We start from the raw sequence: 21853 nt of genomic DNA, 5'->3' as shown, positions 1-21853 counted from the left end.
GGAGGGACTTGACAAGAAAAGTGAATATCAATGCAATATTGGAAATGCTGCAAAAGGGTATCATTCCTTTTGTCAATATAGGCAAGGGATGATAGAAGATGAGATGTGTTGAGGAGTGGGAGACAAAGCAAACTGGTGTGGAAAGGCATATGTTGGGGGTGGTTCTGGTTCAGTAACCCGGCTATTCTTCTCAGCTTTTCCAGTTGATGGCACAGCCATCCTGGTTTCTTCCCATTACCTGTATACAGTCAAAATATACCCATTACACCCTCCTTTTCATCTGTCTCTGTTGATGCCTCAGCCAGAGGAGGTGAGGAAGGTGATCCTTATCCTCCCATTCACCCATTTCTCTTTGGTGCTGGGAAGCCAGAGGCAAACACAGGCTCTGAAGTCACCTTGTCCTGGCTGGCAATTCCAGTAGCTCAGAGAGGTGGTGTGTGGCAACAGGTTATCTATGGAAGTGACTTAGGCACATTGTCTTCTCTTTGTCCTAATAAGCACTGAGGAGGTTAATTGCTGTGGCCAATGATTTGGGGTCTTTGGGTAGTTCCTGTTCGGTGAAGGTGCTGACCTTAGCAACTGGGGAAATGTTGTTCTCAAATCTTGATGTGAGAACTCAACTGCTGACAAATTTGAAACTCTCAGCCTGAGGGTCTTAGTGTAGTGATGGACAGATAGCAAATATTTCACAGGATTATTGGAATGGCAGCCTTGCCTTCCAGGACCAGGATGCTCTGGGTAGGAGTGGCATGGCCCAGATTATCCAAAGGAGTGCTGTCAGAAGTGGGGTGAGCAATGGCAGAAGGGGCCTGAGGGATATCAGTAGAGCTGTATTTGGGGAAAGGGGGTGGAGAAGGATTGGTGTGGACACAGGGTAGGTCTGAGACCAGTTGCCTTCTAATCCATAGTTTAAATAGTTTAGATTGTTTAAGTCAACTCTATCAAATACAAATTTAAACCAGCCATTTTTTTCTCTGAAATAACAAAAATACTTTCCAACAATGCATCCTAGGAAAGACAAGCTGGAGCAGGAAAGAGCACCAGTGCATTAGTTATGGTGCATGTTTCTTAGTGATCCATCCAGTGGCGCCTTTGGAGTACCCCAGAAGGGTGTACCCCAGAAGGATGCAGGCTGTGCTGGGATACTTCTGCCCATCAAGTCTTCTGGCTGTTCTTGAATAGAGGCATCTGACAGGGGTGAGGAGATGGGAAACCCTCTCCCCCCTGCCCCAGCCTTTCTGACAGCCTTTCCCAAGGAAGCCTGAAGAGATAATAAAGCTGTGTAGAAAATAGGATTAAGGTAATGAACAAGCACAGTGAAGTTTGATCTTTCAATAACGTAAAAGCCTGAGTGACAGGCAAATAAAAAAGCCAAGGCAACCTAGGCCACTGGGCCTCTGTTGAAATGGCTAGAGTGTCAAACTTATTCTTCCCTCTTCACCTGTCACAGCTGGAATGCACCATGCCACTGGGTCTTTTCCTCTGCAGGGACCTGTGTGTGAGCTGGTAGACTCGTCAGCATGTGCAGGGTAGGAGGCTGAGTAGGAAGCATGGCTGGGACTCTAGCATGTGAAGCTTGATGTCATTATTCATAAAAAGGGGATACAGAACTATCCTTCCAGGTCTTGACTCTCCATAAACTGTTCATCTTCCCAGCAGAGCTTTGGATCCATCTTCAAAGGCTCCAGTGACTGCCGGAAGTAGGGAATGCTTGTCTGTTCCTTTGAGGTTTTTGAATGTTGTCTTCCTGGTCAGACTCCAGGAGTGAGAGTGTGGCATGAAAACTTAAAATCTTAGAGCCACGCAGGACTTAAAAATTCCTCCTGTGCTCAATGTATCCTGACAACATCTGGCAGTCAGAGCCAGAGCCTCTGAGTTTGCTGCTTACCCTTTTCTTGTGGCTGCAAAAGGGCCCAGAGGCTGCCCCGCAGAGGCTGAACATGGCAAGGATGTCTAAGAACAGAATTCAGGTAATTTCTGTCAAAAAAAATGAATTGGGAAGGGTAGAATGATGCATAAGGTGTGTTCTTAAAAACCAGAGGATCCTTAGCACCACTGAGGTGTTTAGTGCTGTCCAGGATCAGCTAGTTCAGTTAGGGGAGTTTTCTTTGCATTGGTGGGGTGAGTAAGTAACAGTGCAACAGTTTCTGTGCCATTCTCTTCCATTGGGGTAGGTGGTCTTTTTACCCAACAGCTGAGATCTGGAACGTCCTACAAAAGGATTTAAAGCTTAAATAACCTTTTGTGTACTGATCATCTTAGTTCCAGGCCAGATAAGTCCTTGGCTGGTGCTTGTCACTGTTGGTCATGGTATGTTTTGTATTTATGACCTTCGCTGTTCCCTGACCCTGGGGCAGCCATTCTCATCCCTCCAAGAGGAAGGGGATAATATCTTCACCTGTAAATATGTCCTGTGCTTTCAAAAGGGCTTGACTGGTTTTGGTGCAGAGGAGATTTTTAGTGGGGAAAGGAAACGCCTTTTGCTGCATCCCGCTCCCACAACTGTCTTTCATTTCTGACTCTGCTGAGATGATGGCGTTGGATCAAAGCCACAACAGGCAGCAACAAGCAATTGTCAAGGGAGTCTAAAGCAGGGGAATGACTACATAATGCCAAAACACTGTCTCTGATAGCTGAAATTCCAGCTGCTGCTACACCTGGCCCTGTCTCCTGTAATGAAGGAGGATTTAGATTTTTTTCATATGCTTTTGAAGCTGGCTAGCTGCACTTGTGGAGGACATCTCTCACCTCTCACATGCTACATTGTGCCATCTGATTGCTTTTAGATGTGGGCAAGTTGCTGTGCACTTATTCGCACTCTGGATCAAGGTGTGTGTATGTAAAAGCAGCTGTAAGTTCAGTGATTAGAGGCCTGCAAGGGGAACAGTGAGCAAGATGGGCCACACGATACTAACTTGTGTCTTTGCATCAAGGATCAGAGCTTGCTGACTCCTTGTCCTCTTCCAAGCACCCTTGTCCTTCCTTTCGTGAAGGATATGATGGCAGCTGCCCCTCTTGCAGGTCAGGTTCCTCTTCTCACTTCTGCCTTTCTTTATTCAGACCGTCCTGTCTTGTTTGCCAGTGTGAGTGTGTGGCTCAACAGAACAGCCACTTAATGGCAAGCAAGAGAAAAGGAAACCTTATTCAGATCCTCCTCCTCTTTTTTCTTCTTTCTATTGCCTTTGGGAGTTTAAACTCCTTGGAAGATGAGGGTCATGCACCACTGACAGCTCCAAGGCCAGCATTTGTCATTTGCCTGCAGAGAACTGTTGCTTCCCATGTTATTGGGGTGGTCTTGCATGTCATTAAGTGACAAATGCCCGTCTCAAGGATGCTTCTCCATAAGATAGAATAATCCAGAGGTTTCTTTGCAGCAACTCTTGGAGTTGTTCTGCAAAGCCTGACATTTGAAATGGACCAGTGATCTGTCTTACATAGTAGTCTTCATGCTATAAACACTTTAAATGCACAAATCCTACAGTGTTCTTTCCTGTGACATGACATGCTGCAGGGCACAAGAGCTCTGAAAACAACCAAAGTTAGCTGTGCCCTGCAAGCCACCCAGATCCTCTGCCTTTTAAATAGCCAGTCTTTGTCCAACTCCTCCCCCCTTTTGAAGGTATTTTTGGCAGAGTGGGGATTTTGTTTGTTTGTTTTCTGTTTTTTGTTGGTGTTTTTTTTTTTTTTTTTAAGAGCCCTCTAATTTCTTGTTCGGTTTTTCTCCTGCTCCTGAGCCCTTTGAAAGTAGCTTTATGCCGTCACTGACACCAAACTGACACTTTGCGTTTCCCCACTTCTTATCCCTTTATGGCAACAGATGTTGAAATTTTGTATCCCTTTTATCTGTCCCTCTTTGCCCTCTTCCTGTAATTAGGTTTCCCTTGTTAGCAGTACAAAGTGGCCCGGTTTGCTGCCTGGCCTTTTGAGCCATTGTGTTGGAGCACATTTTTTTCTTCCTCTTTCGGAAGAGTTCCTTCCCCCTTAAGTAATAGGCAGGGTGTGGGCCAGAGCTGTGGCTTTTTCTTGTTTCTTTGTTCTCCATTTATCTCTGCCACCTTTTTCAAAGAGATGGAGAAAAAAAATAGAGAGTGCATGGAAGGGGAAGATACAGAGTTGCATTTCTTGACTGTCAGGCCCCCCTGCTCTTCAGGTGTTCAAGGCAGGTGCCTTTGATGTCTGCAGCTTTTGGGGAGGTGGGAGGTAGAGGATTCATGAGAGTGACTTGGGAGTGGAGGAGAAGGGAGATTCAGGTGTATGGATGGTGCCCTCAGCAGAGGGCTGAGAAGGAGTCTGAGGTAGCCAGGCAGCTGCTGAGCAGGTTACTAATCTGTTCTGCCTATAGTGTTATTGCACTGTGCTCTTTCTTTCCAAAAGCCAGCGTGAATGTTACCATTTTTAAGCAGCTGGCTGAAGTTTGCTAATGTGCTGCTGCTGTATTTCTAGAGTGTGTTTCCATGGGTCCATTGCTAGGTTACATCTGTCTGGGCCATGGAGGGGGCAAAAATGAGTTGCTGTCTTTTGAGCTTTTGGCTTATGTTGATCTGCATCCATTTCTGTGGCTCTTCAGAGCTTATGGAGTTAAAATTTGTGCTCCCTGTGCTGGTCTTAAACAGCAAGTGTAATTTGAGAGTTGAAGCATATAGCACTGAACACTCTGGTCAGCTGATCACTACTGATGATTTCCTGTTTAAATCCAGTCCTTCTTGACTTTGTCTTCTGTTGTGCTCCAGTTTTTTAATTGTGTGGAAGTAGATGAGTGAAATGAAAATCTGCAGGTCTAGTTCTTGGTTATAAGTCTTGCTGAATGTTTTCAATAAAAGTTTTTAATGTAGAAGCTTGGCTCAAGGCTTCTTAATGTTGTGTTCTAAAATAATTTCTGCAGAAGAGCATTCTCTCCCCAGCTTTGAACTCCAAGGTTTATGCAAGTTTGAGACCCTCTAATTTAATCACCAAAGGAGCTGTTGGGTGAAGAAAGCACATATATTCAGAACTGGAGTTGGTAGATCAAAAGGAAAGGTAACTGACTCCAAGAAGTGTGGGGTGTCTGTTTCACCCAGGCATTTAAACTGGATTTATCCAGTCACAGAGAAGTGGGTGCATATGTCTGATAACAGGAAAGACAAGCCATAGCAAATGTTACCCTGTCACTGATGCCAGTTTCACAGGATTTGGGGAGCAGCAGAGTAAATGCAGTAGATGTGGAATACCCTTTCCAACCCTGCTTTTCTATAGATTGATATGTCAGGCATCTTTTTTCACCAAGGAAACTCCTCCAGGTTTTGTGGGAAAGAGGCTCCCTATTCCTTTCAGACTTGCATTTCTTTCTCAGCATCTCGCTCTTGGCTGAACAGTTTTAAATCACAATGACCAGTCCAGACCTTGAGATCTTGAGTGTTGGTGGAAGCAAGACACCAGGCCTATGGCCAGCTTGAGCCTGTTGTGGAGAAAGCTTGCTGGTGCAGGGAGCCTCTTAAGTCATGGTTTCTTGGATAACTGTCCCTTTTAGAAGACTTTGTTGTGTTCAGAACTCTGTCTCCGGTCTATAATGGTTAGTTTCAGTCTTGTCTGTGCAATGTATTCCATGGTATGCATGTTTTCTCAAAACTGAGGCCTTGTGGTTCTTTACTGACTTCTGCTTGGGCTTTGGTTTTGTGACACTATGTTTCTGAACTCTCTCACATAAGCTGGGCATCTTCTCCCTTTTTGTTAAGAGGGCTCTGGTCCATCTTAACCTAAATGTAAAATCATTGTAAGAGGAAAAACATACAGGTGTTTATCCTAAATCCTTTTTTCCCCATGGCAGTCTGGCCCTGTCTCACTAGAAAGGACTATGAGGCCAGCTCCTGCCTTTTGGATGTGTGCATGTTCAGGGCATGCTGCAGCCTTTGAACTCTTGTTCAGGCATATTTATGACAACTTTACAAGGCCCTGAACAATCAGAGAGCATGGGTGGGGGCTGGACACTCCAAGCACATCAATCAGTTTCATCCCTCTGAGCCAAAGCAGAAGTAATCTTTATTTTTCCCTGGGTTGAGAGAGAATCAACAGAGGCAAGAGAGAAGAATGGGAAGGAGTGAATGAGGAACCCCCTCTGTCACTGGCTAGTGGTAGCTCATTTAAACAGATGGCTTTGTTTTGATTTGGACTCTCCATTTTTTTGTCTGCCCAGTAAAGGAGACCTGCAGAGCTCTGTCCAGAAAGGGAGCAATACAGCCGCCTGTTCCCACACAAGTGGGGCGAAAGGCGAGAGGCTTTGAGAATTCCCTGCTTCTTTTCCTTGCCTCCCTCTTTTTCTCTTCCTCCAAGAAATCACAGTTTGAGAATTCCCCCCTACTCCTCCCGTTGGAAAGAAAGACAGAGAAGACATTCTTGACATTCTTTGCAGAGAAAAGGGGTTAAATGTCTGAATTTGGGGGTCACCATGTTATACAAATTGCAATCTAATCGTTTTTACAAGAACACACGTGTGCTAAGAAAAGGAGCCATGGACAAGAAAGAAAAGGGGAGAGACAACCTTTTTTGTCCTATCTTCTTTTTTTTTCCCCTCAAGGTTTTGGACTATTGTCACGTCCTGTCTCTCTCCCCTCCTCACCCCCGAGAGGGAGAGCATTGGTTTTATAGTTAAATTGGTTCGTAAAGCAGAAGGGCTTGGTGCCATTTCTGTTTGTTTTCCCAAATAAAAGCCCCAGCAGGGTCTCTTTTGCACCGTTGTGGCTTTATTTGAAGAAACTGGCTTTTTCCCATAGCCCAGTGTGTCAGTTTATCCTCTGAACTTAACCTTACGGGAACCCGAACAACAAAAACTCACAGGGTCCCAGAGCTGGAAAGGTAAAGAAATTGTATCTTTTTATTGGACCATTTAAAATGTGTGTGGGCCAATTCAGAGAAAGCAGAAGAAAAGAAGGCAAAACTCCCTTTTCTGTCTCTCCTCTCAACACAATCTCAGACCGTCGTTGGTGTCTTTCCCCCCTACTGCCTCGAGTCCCTTCAGCTGCACTGTGGAATCAGACAGAGGCATTTGCCCTGAAAATCACTTGAAACAGCATCTCTGAGCCATTTCACTTGGAGGTGCTCCTTCAAAATTCCCCAATTCAATCCCACACCTCCCTGTAGGAATCAGTAGCCTGGTCTAAATGCAGAGGCAACTTTGGGGTAGGATAGAAGAATAACTTTGCTAAGGATCTGTGTTTCTCCCTATGTTTCTCCCTACAATACAGATGTTGTTTGATCAAGCCTTTCCCTTCTTAGCATAAGTTGCTGCATCTCCTCAGTGCCTCAGCTGCTCTTGCAAAGCACCTAGAAGAGACAGCATCTCATCTCTTCCCTTTGGTTTTGGTGCACTCTCCTAATTGGGTGACAGAAATTGTGCAAATGCTATACTTGGGATAATTATTTTTAAACGGATTTGTTTTCCTTTCTTGTTGTTGGATACTCAGATCAAATACCCCAGTGTTTGGAACTGAACAGGGCTCTTTATACCTTTTTTTTTTTAAGTATATGCTTCCCACCTGTCTTGTTTCAAATAGTTATTGGGGTTGAAATACTGGTTTACAGCTCTCTTTGGTTTCTGAACAGTCATCTGCTTATGTGCAATAGATTCTCCTCTTTGGTGGATGATCACAATTCACAGATGAGGATTCCAGAGCAAGTGAATTGTCCTCAGTTTTGCACATCTCTGTTTTCAACAGACGTTCAAAATTCAGCAATTTCCTAGAGTTTGCATATTTATATAATATAAATTCTAGTGAATTGGGGTCACCAGAAATTGAGGGTAGGGAGAAAAAGGTTTTTTTCATTCCAGCTTTTGGAGTGTAGTTTCTTGTGTACGGAGACAGCTGGGCAAGATACTCAGCAAACGGGCAGGTTCCAGGGAGGTAGGTGCAGACTTCTTTTGGACTCTGACTTTGAGAAAGATCTCAGGGAGATCCTGAGCTTTTATGGACACACAAATAGTTGCAGTGGTTTGGGAGGCTGTATATAACTTTAACTTGGTGAAGCAACTTTCCATGGGTTATCTGGAAAGTAACCATCTGGGCTCTGCCATGACTGACCTTATTTTGTCTTCATATTAGGGATTGAGAAGGAATAGAACTTGAAGCTGTTTTAAAAAAAGAACAAGAACTTAAAGAAACGAGACTGTTTCTTCCCTTCACTTTGCTTCTGGGCTTCTGGAGGTATCAGGAGAGCTATGCTTATGGCTAGATTTCTAGCATGGGAAGGAAGGAGTGAAGTGTGGAAATCCTGAATTTAAAAAATCCTTTGATTTTAAAAGCAATTTTTAGAAGTCTTGAAGAACTTGGAAATTGATTGAGACGAATTAAAGGATTCTCTATAGTGTCTGAACAAAATACCTTTCACTGTTGGACTCATCAGTTGGATACATTTACCAGGCACATCGACTTGGTTTAAACATCTTGTTCTATCACCAAGGAGTCTGGAGCCTAGTGCCAGCACAGCTTTCCTGTACTAGGGATGAAATAGGCTGCTGGATTTGCTCTGGCTCTGTTCCTTGTGGGCAGGTACTGGATTAGTGCCAATATTATTCAGTCATTATTCAGTCTGTCTAGATGCTTAACAGGAAGTATGAAAAGTTAGGAATATTATGAGATTCCTGGCCACTTGAGACTTACTTGTCTTGTGTTTGTAGGTGCCGGGTTGGCCCAGGTGGTTTGTGGTTAAAGTGCTGAAACTGAGAGCTCTTGCTCTACAGTGGTCTTTCCAGAAGACTTGCACTGTCACATTTGTGATTCTGCCTCACAGAGCTCCACTGGTGCAGAGCTGTTTCTGTTGGTGCCACCCAGCGCTGGGACTGAACGTGGGCACTATCTGGCCCAGGCTGTTCAGTACAAAGACAAGCAAAGCTCCAACCATGTGCACAGGTAACTACCTGGCTTGCCTGAAAAAGACCTGGGAGCAAACCAGCTACTTGCTACTGCTGGAGGGCCATGGCAGGGTGGGGAGATGGTGTGGCCCTTCCATGTTTGGGCTCGCTTGGTCTTCACAGACATTTCCTGACTAACCTTCACAGCCTGTAACTTTGAAGTACTGAGGATCAGCCTACCTGGGATTTGAAAGGTGTTTAGGTGAAAAAGGGACCACAGATTAAAGAAGGCAGCTGTTTCCTGCTGTGTTTGGCTGATGCTGGTGAAAAAGGTCCAAGATAGCTATGCCATCTCTTTCTGTCCCTCATGGAGACGGTATCTTTGTCCTTCTAAGTTGTTAGAAACCATTGGTGATGTGCTGGTGTAGCTGCTCCTGTTCTGTTGCCTGTTCATGGGTTATCTTGATCCTTTATGGGTTATTAAGGATTAGCTGTGGGTTTTGCTCCCAAGAAAGGGGGAAGCTGTTCAGGTATGAGGTTTGAGGGGAGGGCTTATTTGGGACAAGCAGGAGTGGACAATTGGTGGGCACTAACTTGTGATCCCAAGACTGGAAGAGTTGTGGCGGCAGAATTCTCTTCCCAGCATGGGTTCAGCATGGCTATGTATGCTGCAGCACATAGAGCTAGTCTGGCATGGTGATAGCTGTCCAGAGGCACCTTAATCTGCTGAATAAAGGGGAAATACTAATCGTGTTCTGCATCTTTTTCACCTTAAGTGTACCCATGGCAGAACACGTTGGTGGTTTTTTTGTGTCCCCAGTGTAGAGCACAGTAAATTTTCCCCTGGTGCCAGATGGTTAAGTGCTTCACTGTAGCAACTACCACATTGCCTCTGTAAATTGCCAAAGAGCTGCTCCTGTTTCCAAGGGCTGCAGATCCCACCTGAGAGCTGCCTTGGCTGACCTGATCTTGGGCCAGGAGAACTGAACTGATTAACAAACCAGCAAAGCAAGGTTTACTTTGCTGCAGTAACTTGCAAGTATCTGTGCTCATTTTATGCCTACAGAGAAAAGCCAATCCTTTTCTTTTCTGCTTCCTTTTTTTGTTGCCTTTTCTTTCATTTTTGTTGCCTGGGATGGAAATGTAAGCAGAGGGAGGAAAACTGGTGTGACTGGGTTGAAGTGCTTGGGTACCACTGCAGTGAGGTGTGAAGACAAGGGGAAACACTGGGAGTGAAGCACCTGGGTGATGCTCAGGGTCCAAGCTGCTGGTGCTGCCTAGAGCTTGCTGGGGTAGCTCACCTCTTGGGAGTAACTCCTTGCTCCTGCCTGAGCAGCTGGCAGAAGATTCTGTCAGTTGGGCAGTCTGGCTTCTTATGCATCTCACAGGTAATCCAAGGATTCTTGTCTGGGAGAGCAGCTGACTCCTCCTCATACCCCTGTTGTATGTCTTACAATTCTGGGCCACGCATACATCTTGTGGGATGAAGAAGGTTTTGCAGAAGCCTTGATAAGGGCTGTGTGCATGTCCATCTGTCCTGCTGGCTTTGCAGAATGGCAGATGGAGGGGATCTCTGTGCTTGGAAGGGTGGGGGAGTGCAGGAGAACTCATGTCCATCCATGTCTCACTTCACAGTGGATCTGATGACCCATCTGTGCCATCCAAACCCCATTGCTCTTGCTCATGGTGCTCAAACCACGAGTGCTTCAATCTCTCAAGCCACAGAGAGGTGCAGAATTGCTGCTGGGTTGGTTTACAAGTAACCTTCCAAGGGTTAATGTGTTGTGAGAAGGTTGCAAAGGGCTGAAGCCTGGAATCCCCTCGATTCCTTGCCTGGAGAAACACAAAGTCCAATAAGCCAGCACCCCTGGATTCGTGTTGGGGGGGATTAATTCATGCACTTGATGTTAAAGCTTGTCCGAGAGGTTTGCATGGGGGGGCCATTGCTAGGGCTGGTTGGCCTCTCTAAATGGTTGCTAGGGCCCTGGCATCAAGGTCCAATGTAGCTGCCCACAGCCACGGTCACGGAGGGAATTACACAGCCACAAAGAAATTGTTATTCTACATAATCTGCTCTTTGGAGAGTGACTGTGGGGAAACAGGCTGGCCCCAGCATGCCGCCAGCTCTGTGATCATAGAAGCGTGCTGGCTGCAAAGATCGGCCAGGGCTCGCCTTCTGATCTGGGGACACCAGGGCTCGAGGCGCTAATCTGCTTTATCAGCGATTTCTCTCTCCTGACACAAAGGTGTTTACTTGTTTTAACATCTCCCAGGACTCTATTTCTCCTTTTGTGTGGTCTTTATCCCCCGACGAGGGCTTTAGCCCAGATTACAGACAGAATTAAGGCATTTGGCGATGTGCCTCAGAACTGTGTGATGCTGGATCAAGGAGCAGAATGTAACAAAATAATGGAGGGAGATGCTGAGAGTGACCCCACTGTGGGATCCGTGCTGTTGGCTTTCAGGACTGCTTCATTGTCCTGAGAACCAGGGGGTTGTTGGTGAGGGGTGGCCATGCAGCAGAGTTTGAAAAGCAGGTGCTTCAAGTTTTATTGTGTCCAGCATTTTTGATGTAGAGGGTGTGAGGAGAAGGAGATGGAAAAAAAGGAGGGTTTGCAATAGGTGGCCATTTCAAGAAGCTGGGCAGATTGCCCACTCCATTCCCAAGAGTCTGTCATGTCTGAATACCACTGGCTGCTGCAGCAGGTGGAATGACACTGGGACAGGCTGTACCATGCACCTGATGCAATTCCGTGTGACCCAGGGAAGACGCTCAAGCTTCTTCTTGAAGTCTGGCAGGCCAGGACCTCACCAAGCACTATCTACCAGGTGAGCTGCTGGTTTGCATATAAACAAGCAGCAGAGTGATACCACAACAAAGCACTCGGCATAGAGCTTCATGGAGATCTTGCTTTTGCTCTTTCACTGCAGGCAAGGAATTAAAAGGAGAAAAATCTAGCCTTTGGAAGGTCTCATCTGGAGATGAGATGACTGATCATTGGGGGTAGTTGCTTTTAACCTATCATGTTCAGCCCCAGATACGGTGTTTGTAGAATGTGGTATAACTGGAGGGGGTTGAGGAGAGCAGCCATGGCAGACTGGGTTGGGAAAGTCTGATTTGCTTGTGGATCTGTGCTGTGTGTCCAAGATCTAGGGAAATACCCCAGTGGATAATATTTTGAAGGACAGTATGGGATGGGATTGAACACGTAAATGGCTCTTGCAGACTATTTGGAGTCTGACTAAGCTGGGAATTGTGTCCTATGGAAATGGAGCCATATAATTCAGAATATTGGTCACTTCTCCCAGGGAACAGGATCCCATTCTGCTGGGGGTCAGCTGCGCCTGTACCTTGGCTCTTCCTCTTCCAGCTGGGACTCCTGCTGGTCACCCTTCATGACGCTTCATGGTTAATGGCCTAAGCAGTAGCTGAATCTGGGGGTGGGAGACAAAAACTGTGTGGGCTTTTGTATTCTATCACAGAAATGAGATCTGGAAGACTTCTGTGACACCATATCTGCTCTGGCCAGCTGAACTGGAAGGGCTTTTTGCTCTGAATGACTCTTCCCCTAATGTGTTTCATTGCAGTGGTCAGCTGTTGACCTGTTTAGGGACTGACTTCCACCGTGGAGCTGGAGTCCTGGATGTGTTCTACGAAACGCCCTCCCTTCTCCTTTCCTGTGGGTATGACACCTACATCCGCTACTGGGACATACGGACCAGCACCAGGTGAGCCTGCCTTGCTGGTGTCTGGGGCCCACGTGAGGCTCCTGCACTGACCTTGTGCAGCGTCTGAGAACTCAGCTCTCACTGAATTAACTCCTTCAGGCAAAGTGGATGGAAGAGTGGAAATTCAGCCCTGCTCTGATTTGTGTTGCCCTTGCAGGAAGTGCGTCCAGGAGTGGGAAGAGCCCCATGACAGTGCCCTGTACTGCATAAGGAGCGATAAGAACCATATGATTGCCAGCGGCTCTTCCTACTACGGTGTGGTGCGCCTCTGGGATAAGCGTCAGACTCGGTGCCTGCAGGTGAGCACCAGTGGGAGACTGAGCAGCAGCAGAGCTTCTCAGTGTTCTCTGGCAGCCCAGTGTGCATGCCTTGTGGGAAGAAGAGGGGCTGCTGGGCTGCCTTTGGGGCTAGTCCACCATGGCAAACCTACCCTATATGCAGGGAAAACCTGCTTTCTCAGGCATCTCAGCCTTTGGATCTGTAACACCAGCCAGCATCTTTGGGCTGACCTTGTTTCTGAAAGGTTGATTCTTCTGTTTTTTGCAGAGCTTTCACCTGTCTTCACCCACCAGCAGCCCAGTGTACTGCCTCCGTTTCAGTACCACCCACCTGTATGCTGCCCTGGCGTCAGCCCTGCACGTCCTGGACTTCACGGCCTCGTGAAGGGCACCACAGCTGCTTCTGGTGACCCCAGCTCAGCAGAGCTGACACTTGGCTCAGGGAATTGCAGGGCAGGAGAGGTGAGAAAGGCCCACAAGGCTTCTGAAGGGACGTTTTTGCCTGCCAGAAAGCTACAATGAAGAGTGCACAAAGGGCCAAACTTTCTCAACCTTACCTGCCTGTTAGTGAAAATAATAGGCCAATTGTCCTTTACCCTTTTTATTTTGTGCAAGTCAGGAATTGTTTTATTGACTGTGTTACTTTTTTTCTTTTTCCTTCCTTTTTGCCCTGTGGATACATCATTTGAGGGGCAAGTTGAGCCAGGATGCCCTATCAACTGTGTGCTGGTCAGTTTGAGATCAGCCAAGCTCTAAGCATATGAAACAAGACTAGGCTGTGTGTGGGGTGAACTGATTTGGTGGAAGGGAAGGGTGCCTGGAGAGAGGCCCACCTTTCTCCTTAACTTGCTGTTCTGACAGCTGCTTGTGTTGTCCTTCACAGCCAAGAGCAACAATTGAACTAAAAGGCAGAGCCAGCCCTGCTTTCAGTGTGCCTCCCCAAGCTGGCTGTCAGGTCAGGCTATGCACTTGGCAGGGCTGAAATGGTCGTGTTTTGCTAAATAAAACTGAAAGGAAACAAAAGAGATTGTATGTTTTGTTTCAAGTTCTGAAGGGGCTGTGATGTTACCTGCTGATTGCAGGGGCCTGGGTGGGTGGGGGAGGTTGGATCTATTTCAGATGCTGTCTCCATGTCTTACAGATCTCTCTCCCTGGCTAGACCCTATGATACTGCTGCATTGAAGGCGGTACCTGGGAGTTTGGATCTCCTGTCACTTTTTCAAACAAGAATTCAAAAAGTAGGATCTGCGACTCATTTGGTGCCTGCTTAATGAAGAAGCAAACCAGACTAGTATGAACACCTGGATGTGATTTACTGGGATCCTTTAGACACATCCAAGTGGGCTGTGCCACTGCTTCCCCTCCATGCCACGCAAATGGAGGCAGCTGCATCTTGGTTCCTGCCCTCTGCACAGCCCTGTCACATTGTGGATGGCTGGCACTAAGGAAGCAGCTGCATGTCTTCTTCTTTACCCTGTTTCATAGGCTGTGCCCACTCATGTCTAAACATTGATGCTGTTTGCAGAGATAGCAAAGTCACCAGAGCATCCTGACTTGCATAGAGGAGCTTCAAAACTGCACAGGAGGGAGCTGCTCCCAAGCTCATCCCAGGCAAGTAATGGGTGTGAGGAGGGAGTTCTTGTTTTCCAAACATTACTGCCTTCAGCAATGGTGGCAGATGGGGAATTCCCAAGGTGTCATGTTGGATGGGGACAGGGCTGCTGGTTCTGGATGTGGTGTGCTTCCTTTGCATACTACAGCTTCCTACAATTCATAGAAGGATCATTCCATCCCTGGAAGTGTTCCAGGCCAGGTTGGCTGGAGTTTTGAGCAGTCTGGTCTAGTGGAAGGTGTCCCTTCCCATGACAGGGAGGTTAGAACGACATGATCTTTAAGGTCCTTTCCAACACAAACCAATCTATGGTTTTATGAAATGTCTGCATAAATCAGCAGGCCAGGGCAGCAGACAGGTCAACTGCCCTGCCATCTTCCTAGGCTTGCAGAGATTCCTCCAAATGACTCTGTTAATAACAGAACCCATTTTTATTAGATAAGGCAAAATAAACACCATGAAGCTGTGCCAGAGAGCTGCCCCTCACCTCAACCTCTCAGCAGCCACTGCCTAGTGGGTCTTACAGTCTCCATCCCCACTGTTAGCTGCCTTTATCTTCTTCAGCTCCTTCTGCAGCTGCTCTTCTGCAGCCAGGATCTCCTTCGGCTTCTGGTACTGTAGGACAGACAGAAATGCCCTTAGCACTCCTGAACTCCTGTTCAGCCTCAGCTCCAAGCAGACCAACTGCAGCCTGTTGCTGCCAGCCCACAAGGGCCAGCCTGCCAAGGGAGGCCTTGCTCTTACCAGCAGCCTCTGAAGCCTGTTTAGAGAGGTGGTGCCATCAAGCTAAAGACATTTGCCAAGTTCTGGAGTGTCTTTTATGGTGCAAGTAAAACTTTCCAGTTAGGTGTGGAATCTTGGCCCCCATCAACCCTTCTGGAATATCCCGGCAAGCAGATCCTTGCTGTGCTCACTGACCATATGATCACAAGTGTTTTATATATATATATAATGTATGTATATAAAATATGCTTTTTTTTTAATGCAGAGAGAAGTAAGAGTTGCAGTTCCTCTGTCTTCCCCTCAGAGGCCTCTCACCCAGCTGCAGCTTAGTGGTGGATGCAGGTGTTTTTTGCAAGGTTTGGCCAGTAGCAAACAGAAGCTCAGGAGGACTCAAGGTGCTCCTCTTGGCCCATTTCCTCTGCATGTGCAGCCCAGGTCTGCTGCCAGGTTTCTCATGGAGGGTGTGCCCTCTGTGTAGCTGACTTCTGCACTGAATAAGGCAAACACCTGTTGCTCTAAAGCATCTGTCTGCTCCTTGCAACAAGAAGTGTGTGTCCATGTTGCTAGTCTCTTGCTTCCACCATGTGTCTGGAAGTGTTCCCTCTCTGACACAAAGCAGCAGGTGATTATTTTTTGTTATACTGTTTTAAGACTCTGAGACCTCAAAGTGCAGCAGGTCCTTGGGCTTTTATGCTCTGAGACAAGAGAAACTTAATGTCCCTGAGAGTGGAGGCTTGCTCAGGCCTGAGGGAGGGAATACATGGAAAACAGGGCATGACAGACACTCTTCCACCTGCATGTCACCTTGAGCAGCAAGCAGGGCCTCTCCTGCCACCTGGGATCCCTTGGCTAGTGTCAGCATGCCCAGTGTAATCTGAAACTCCCAGTGTCTGTGTGACAGAGAAGGAGCTGCATGGGTGACCCTCAGCTCTACTTCATTTCCCCACGTGTAAGAACTTTAGCTTCTTTGTGGACATAGAGGGGCAGAGTGGTGATCTGCATGGTTAAAACCTCACCGTGATGATCAGGGTGTTGTTGGCGTGTGTGAAGCTCAGGGCAGCTGCATCCAAGGGGAGGTGGTATCGGTCCAGATCAGGAATAGAGAACTTTTTATAGTACCTACAAATGAGAGAGGAGACAGAAATAAGGAAGGTGGGGTTTCTATTCTGCCACTAGGAGTGCTGAGACACAGCCTGCTGGTCTACAAAGTGTACATGAGGACAACAGACCTCTCAGGGTTGGCAGGAGGCCCTCGTGCCACGTCGTGTGCTTGCCGGTGCCCCCAGGTTAGCAGGAGCACTAGAAACAAACTTCCAAACTGGAAACCAGAGCTGGCAAAGTCCTGAAGAGCTTTGGTGTGTGACAGCAGGCTTGGTTCCTCCAGCTTGCCTGTATGTGTAGTGTAGCTTTGGTTAGACTACTCAGCCCTACCAAGGTGTTCCTTGTCTTTTTCCCTGCCCATGGCCTCTCACTCCCTCTAAGTAACAGCTTCCTTTAGCTTTTGTCAAAATAGCTGTCAAAGCTCTTGTGCCATATGACTTACTTTCCTCTGTGATGCACCATTTTGTGCTGCAATCCTTCCTAAACCCTTCTTTTTAACTTCTTGCTGCACTTCCTAGGTAGCTTCTTGCTTTGGTGGCATGGTGGTGCTCATGCATACCCCGGGTACAGATCTCCAGGTGTAACTGCCCACAATCACCTGAGCCTCTGCTCTGCAGCATCTCCATGCAGACTACATGGTGGCTTTGGTGCTCCTCTGCACTTACAGCTCTCCTAGTTGTTCCTTCCCTGGTTTCTATCCCAGCCTTCCCATAACCTCTCACATCCAAGCAGAGGACAGAGAGGTTCTACCAAGTAAGAGATTTTCTACAGCTTTGGAGCCAGAACACAGTAGACCTGCACCTGTGTTTGCCTGAGATCTTCTGTGCTTGGCATTGCTTGCCCTGCATCTACTGCTTCTCTCTGGGGCTGCACCAAATACACTGGCTTGTGGTCCAATGCCCACCCAGAGGCAGGGCTGGATTCTTGGTCTCTTCCAACGCTCTTGTGGGCAATCCTCTCCAAGGAATTGGCCTGAAGCTGGTACTGAGGTGCCTGGAGCAGAGTGGGAATAGGCAGTGGCTGCTACCATGAGGGGTGGTTCTCAATTCAGCTGGCTGTGTGTGAGGCTTGGCCTCTGGAGCTACCTCTGCCCAAAGTGCAGTTTATTTTCCAAGTCACGGTGAAAACAGCTACAAAGGGCAAATGGCTTTCCCGGTGCAGTGGGAGGAATGTACACGGCTTGTTACCGCAGGGCTCAAACCGTTCTGTGTTGTCACTGCTGTCGGTATTTGGAAAAGGTGGCAGACATGGATAATAAGGGAGATGTCAAAGGTTAAACAGCAGAGATTAGATGAACACAAAGACATGTTAAGGAAGTGTTAACTTCTTACCGATTAGACAAAAAAAAGCAGTACACAGAAAAAAACCCACTGTTTCAAAGGGCCTTGGGAGTCATCAATGAAACAGCAGCATTCTGCTGCCCCAGGACTAAGGAGAAGGGGAGAAGAATGGCTTTGGCTGGCCTCAAACTAAAATCTGTGACAAGATCAAAGGAAACCAGATCTGCCTTGCCAACCCCTCCTCCTCCTAACATTACCACTGCCTCTCACTACAATAATTGAATCAGGTTTGGCGTTTGGGGAGGTGGCTTTCTAGGTTTGTTTTTAGAGTTCAGTTTAATGGATTTATTTTACAGCAAGAGGTTTTAAGCAAATCCCACTTGAGCAGCCTTTGCCGTGGCCAGAGGGAACAGAGTGACTGGTGGAAGTGAAGAGCTCCTGTCTGGGCTGGGGAGGTAGCTGATGGGTAGTTATCCCAGCCGATGCAGGCTGATTCTCTGCCCTCTCCTCTCACCCCATGGCCAAGGGGCAGTATTACACTCTGAGCCCGAGTCCTGGCCCGTGATCCACAGTACGTATGTGAAATCACCTCTATTATTTTCCTACTGGAAACCCACTTTTTGTTAGCCCGTAGGGAAAACTGCTACTGGTATGCTGAGAATTTAGAGCTGAGCTACTCAGTAGTGACTTGGCAGCCCATCCTGTTACTTGTGCCTCTGGCTGGCGGTCAGCACAGCTCTGTTGCTCAGAAGCAGCATGGCTGACTTCCAAGGGCTGGAAAGGCTCCGAGGCTTCCTTTCTCTCCCGTAGTGATGTGCACTCTCTCTGTGGATTCCATGCTGCTGTTGCTATCTTGGAATTAGTTGCTGAGTGGTGCCTTGCCCTGGCTGAGACGCAGGAGAAATGATCTAAGATATCCTGGAGCCTGTACGAAGTGTGCTAGTGCTGGTGTCTGTCCCTGCTCCCTACTGACAGCACCCTCATTCTTGTCCTCAGTGAGGTGGCTTTCAGCTTTAATTCTAAAAGTCCTTAACTGTCAGACACAGGCCATGAGTTGCTCTTGGGTCCTCTGGCACCAGTCTGTGAGAGAACAAGTGTCAGCTGCTCATGGAAGACTCTCCTGAGAGCAGTACAAAAAAGCCAGAAGTCAGGTAGGGCGTAGGTAAAGCCTCAGTGCTACATTATAACCTTATGGCACCCATGCAGGAAATTCCCACATAGACACAATTATCAGTAGGAGTGGGAGTAGATAAGCCTGTCTGTGACAGGTTGGATTTAGGATCAAGTACTCCATTCCTGTCCTAGCTCCATGGATATCCATGTGTGGCTGATGGGAATCTCATTCATCTTTTGCTATGTGGGTCTCCCTACTAAAGCACCACTGTTCTGTGAATCCCTCTGTGTGCATTTAGGCCAACATCTTTCTGTATTAGAACTGTAATTGCTTGCGGTTTCTATGGGTTAACTTCCCTCTTCCCAGCCTTCTGGTTTTGAGCCCCCAGGTGTGCTGATGTGCAGAGCTCCAGCAGCCCTTTGCCGGGAGACTCGCGGGTGCTGCTTCACGGAGCCCTGGGCAGCAGAGGGGCCGCAGTTCTGTGCCGACAGCACCACCTACAGCCACTTCCATCACCTTCCCTTGTGCTCCCAAGGCTCGTTCCGTGCACTCACTTCCCAATACTACAGCTCATCTTGGCTTATCTGAAGCTGTAGATGCTTTGGGACTCAAAGTGTCTTTCATTCCGTGTGAGATGCCATGTATTGACACTCTACAAGATGTGGCTTTAACAGCATTTTCTATTTTCATCCTCCCATCTCAGATCTCTCTTGGCAGAACACTGTGGTGCTTCCTTCCCAGATTCAGTCTGTCTTTTTTGCTTGCTACCTCCAGATCATATCACTGGCATTGTGACTATTGGACATGTTTATGCAGGGAGATCTGTTTGGGTGCCCATGACTTTGCTATCCATGTTGAATTCTGCAGCATTCTGAGATGCAGTGACAAAGTCAGAGGGAGAAAATTGAATGTTCTAGCTTCAAGAAGTCTGCAAGGCTCTTACTTTATTTTTCTAAGAAAGTGATATCTGACAGGGAAGAACACTGCAAGCACCGCCCTACAGGAGCCAAGATGAGTTTGCAATGGCCAATGCAGAGCTTGGAGGACCCTACCTGTGAACATGTCTGAGGCAGTTGGGAGTGGAAATTGGGCAGCAGGAGACATGTGCTGCAAGGTGAGGCCCCTCAGCCCTTGCACCCTGGGACAGAAGAGGGGACAGCCCCCTGTGCCAGCCCACCCCAGGGGACTGTCAGCACTGGCAGTGCTGTCCTTACTGACTTCTTGTTGGTGGTCCGGATGACACAGCAGCGCTGCTCCTCCTCCACGCAGACACTGTAGACCTCTTTGGGGTAGGGGAGGTTACGGATCCGCCACTGGAAGCTGCTCAGGGTATCCTTCCTCATGAAGATAGGCTACAGCAAACAAGTACCTTTAGCAAGGCCCCTCCAGCTGTCTCCTCTCCTCCCTGTCTCCCTCCTGTACTACCTTGTGAGACTCCACATGGGAATAGCTGTTATTTCACACTGGAGCATTAGGGAGTAACTCAAGAAACTGCCTGAGCACCACCTTCCTACAGCTAGAGCTGCTCTGCCTTTGCCCAGGGCACTGCTTGCAGGAGGCTGGAAGTGTTCACTGAGGAAGCCTTGCAGTACAGAGTTACAGGATCACAGACAACCAAATAATGAGCTCTGCCTGCTCTAGGAACATGCTGGATTCAGTCCTAGCTCTGCCCCAATTTGTGGTGCAGAGCTGTGCTTGTGTTTCAGAAGCACAGCTTCTGAAAAGATGATGAGAGACTAAAACAGCTGTGCCCTCAGCTAGAGGGTGTGAAGATGAAACAAGCTGTGCCCTATTAGGGAGCAGCCTGCTATGCACTGCCTGTGCCTTTCATTGCTATCACCTTTGTTTTCCATCCCCTGACTTGTCCTGGCACTGGCCTTCCTGTCACCCGGCTCTTTCAAGACAGGCTAGCAGTTGGCCAATGCAGCAGTACAGTTTCTTAAGGAAACTACAAATGTCTTGAAGATGCCTAAAAAACCTAAGCTGTGCCTTCTTTCTACTCAGCCCTGCAGTTTTGGGGTGATTTGTAGCAGAGTGCTGGCTGCATTAAGGCTGTCTCTTGGTGATCTGCACTCTACCAACTACTGCTGTAAGCACAAGACAAAGTAGTTTTAGGTGCAGTGGTACCTGCAGACCCTTACATACATTTGAGCTGCTCTCTGTTATAAGCTCTGACTCCAGTGCTCCCAGGAGTGGCGAGGTTGGCTCTCCCACTTCCACCTGCCACTTGCCCGTGCCCCCAAGGGTGTTCTTCTCTCGCCATTTTCTACCTGGGGAAGAGAGAAGAAGGGTTTTCATTCTTCTGCTCTCTAAGAACTCCAGCAACTGACTGCCAAAGCTGCCCAGCACACTGAGATGATATGAAGATATGTATCTTAATTCCAGTAATTTTGACTTAAGTGTGAGTTGATCTGCTAGCTGGCCTATTCCTAGGTCAGAAATTCTGTGCTGAATGCCTCTTTTTTGCTACTTGGTGCTGAAGCCATGGTGGGGTTGCGACAGGTGCTGTGCTGCAACTGATGTGGTTTTGGACAGGAGCCATAAACAACATTTTGTTTGCGGTAGCAGAAGCCACCAAAAAGCATATTTCAGCCCTTCATGTGGTACAGATTTGGTGCCTGGCACCTGTGATGGCAATCCCATCTAGTCCATCCAAGTCTGTTGTGACAGATGGGATGTTTGGGGGGGATCCTGGGCTAAAGCAAGATCTGCTATGACACGAAAGTCAGAGAACCCTGGCTGCAAACTGAACCCTACAAAATTCTACTACAGACATGCCTGTCTCCCAGAATAGGCAGGGATGATTTGTTCCTGACCAGGTGGTATAGACCCACTGCCCTGCAGAGCACCACTTACTTATTAATTGGCCAGTCTTAATGTCGTACTCTTCGGCCATCTCCTTCCCATCCTCGAACAAGTAGTGGATCTTCCGCTTCCCTAGAGGCAAGGCAGGTGGTGAGAGGAAACGGGATACACCCACCCCTGGGTGAAAGGCTGTGTCCCACTGCCTGGGGCCCTATCCCATGATCCGGGATCCCGTCCCACTGCCTGCGTTATGGCCTTGCGTCCTTCCCTGGGGCCCGGGGTGCGGGGCTGTGCCCAGGAGCGCTCCCCTCCGCGCCCGCTCGCTGCAGGACCACCCCTCACTCCGCAGCGAGGGCTATCCCGACCCTCACCCCGCGGTTACCGTCCTGC

General features: G+C 47.9%; 2 protein-coding genes across 2 annotated transcripts in view; one reads left to right on the top strand and one right to left on the bottom strand.

Annotated features, from left to right (window-relative positions):
* The window catches only part of FBXW4 (F-box and WD repeat domain containing 4), a 67096-nt gene extending 53245 nt beyond the window's left edge, over positions 1 to 13851 (top strand). Inside the window, exons 8-10 of the mRNA XM_031061406.1 lie at positions 12410 to 12550; positions 12708 to 12849; positions 13097 to 13851. Of these exons, the coding sequence (XP_030917266.1) occupies positions 12410 to 12550; positions 12708 to 12849; positions 13097 to 13213 (400 nt within the window). The 3' untranslated portion in view covers positions 13214 to 13851. The remainder of the gene's footprint in view (positions 1 to 12409; positions 12551 to 12707; positions 12850 to 13096) is intronic.
* A 997-nt stretch (positions 13852 to 14848) lies between these two features.
* The window catches only part of DPCD (deleted in primary ciliary dyskinesia homolog (mouse)), a 7637-nt gene continuing 632 nt past the window's right edge, over positions 14849 to 21853 (bottom strand). Inside the window, exons 2-6 of the mRNA XM_014309667.2 lie at positions 21515 to 21640; positions 20804 to 20928; positions 19877 to 20010; positions 16180 to 16282; positions 14849 to 15055 (exon numbers count right to left, since the gene is read on the bottom strand). Of these exons, the coding sequence (XP_014165142.2) occupies positions 14951 to 15055; positions 16180 to 16282; positions 19877 to 20010; positions 20804 to 20928; positions 21515 to 21640 (593 nt within the window). The 3' untranslated portion in view covers positions 14849 to 14950. The remainder of the gene's footprint in view (positions 15056 to 16179; positions 16283 to 19876; positions 20011 to 20803; positions 20929 to 21514; positions 21641 to 21853) is intronic.

Source organism: Geospiza fortis, unplaced genomic scaffold (genome assembly GCF_000277835.1).
Source record: "Geospiza fortis unplaced genomic scaffold, GeoFor_1.0 scaffold130, whole genome shotgun sequence".
Classification (NCBI taxonomy): domain Eukaryota; kingdom Metazoa; phylum Chordata; class Aves; order Passeriformes; family Thraupidae; genus Geospiza; species Geospiza fortis.
This window is presented reverse-complemented; position numbering and strand designations above follow the sequence as displayed.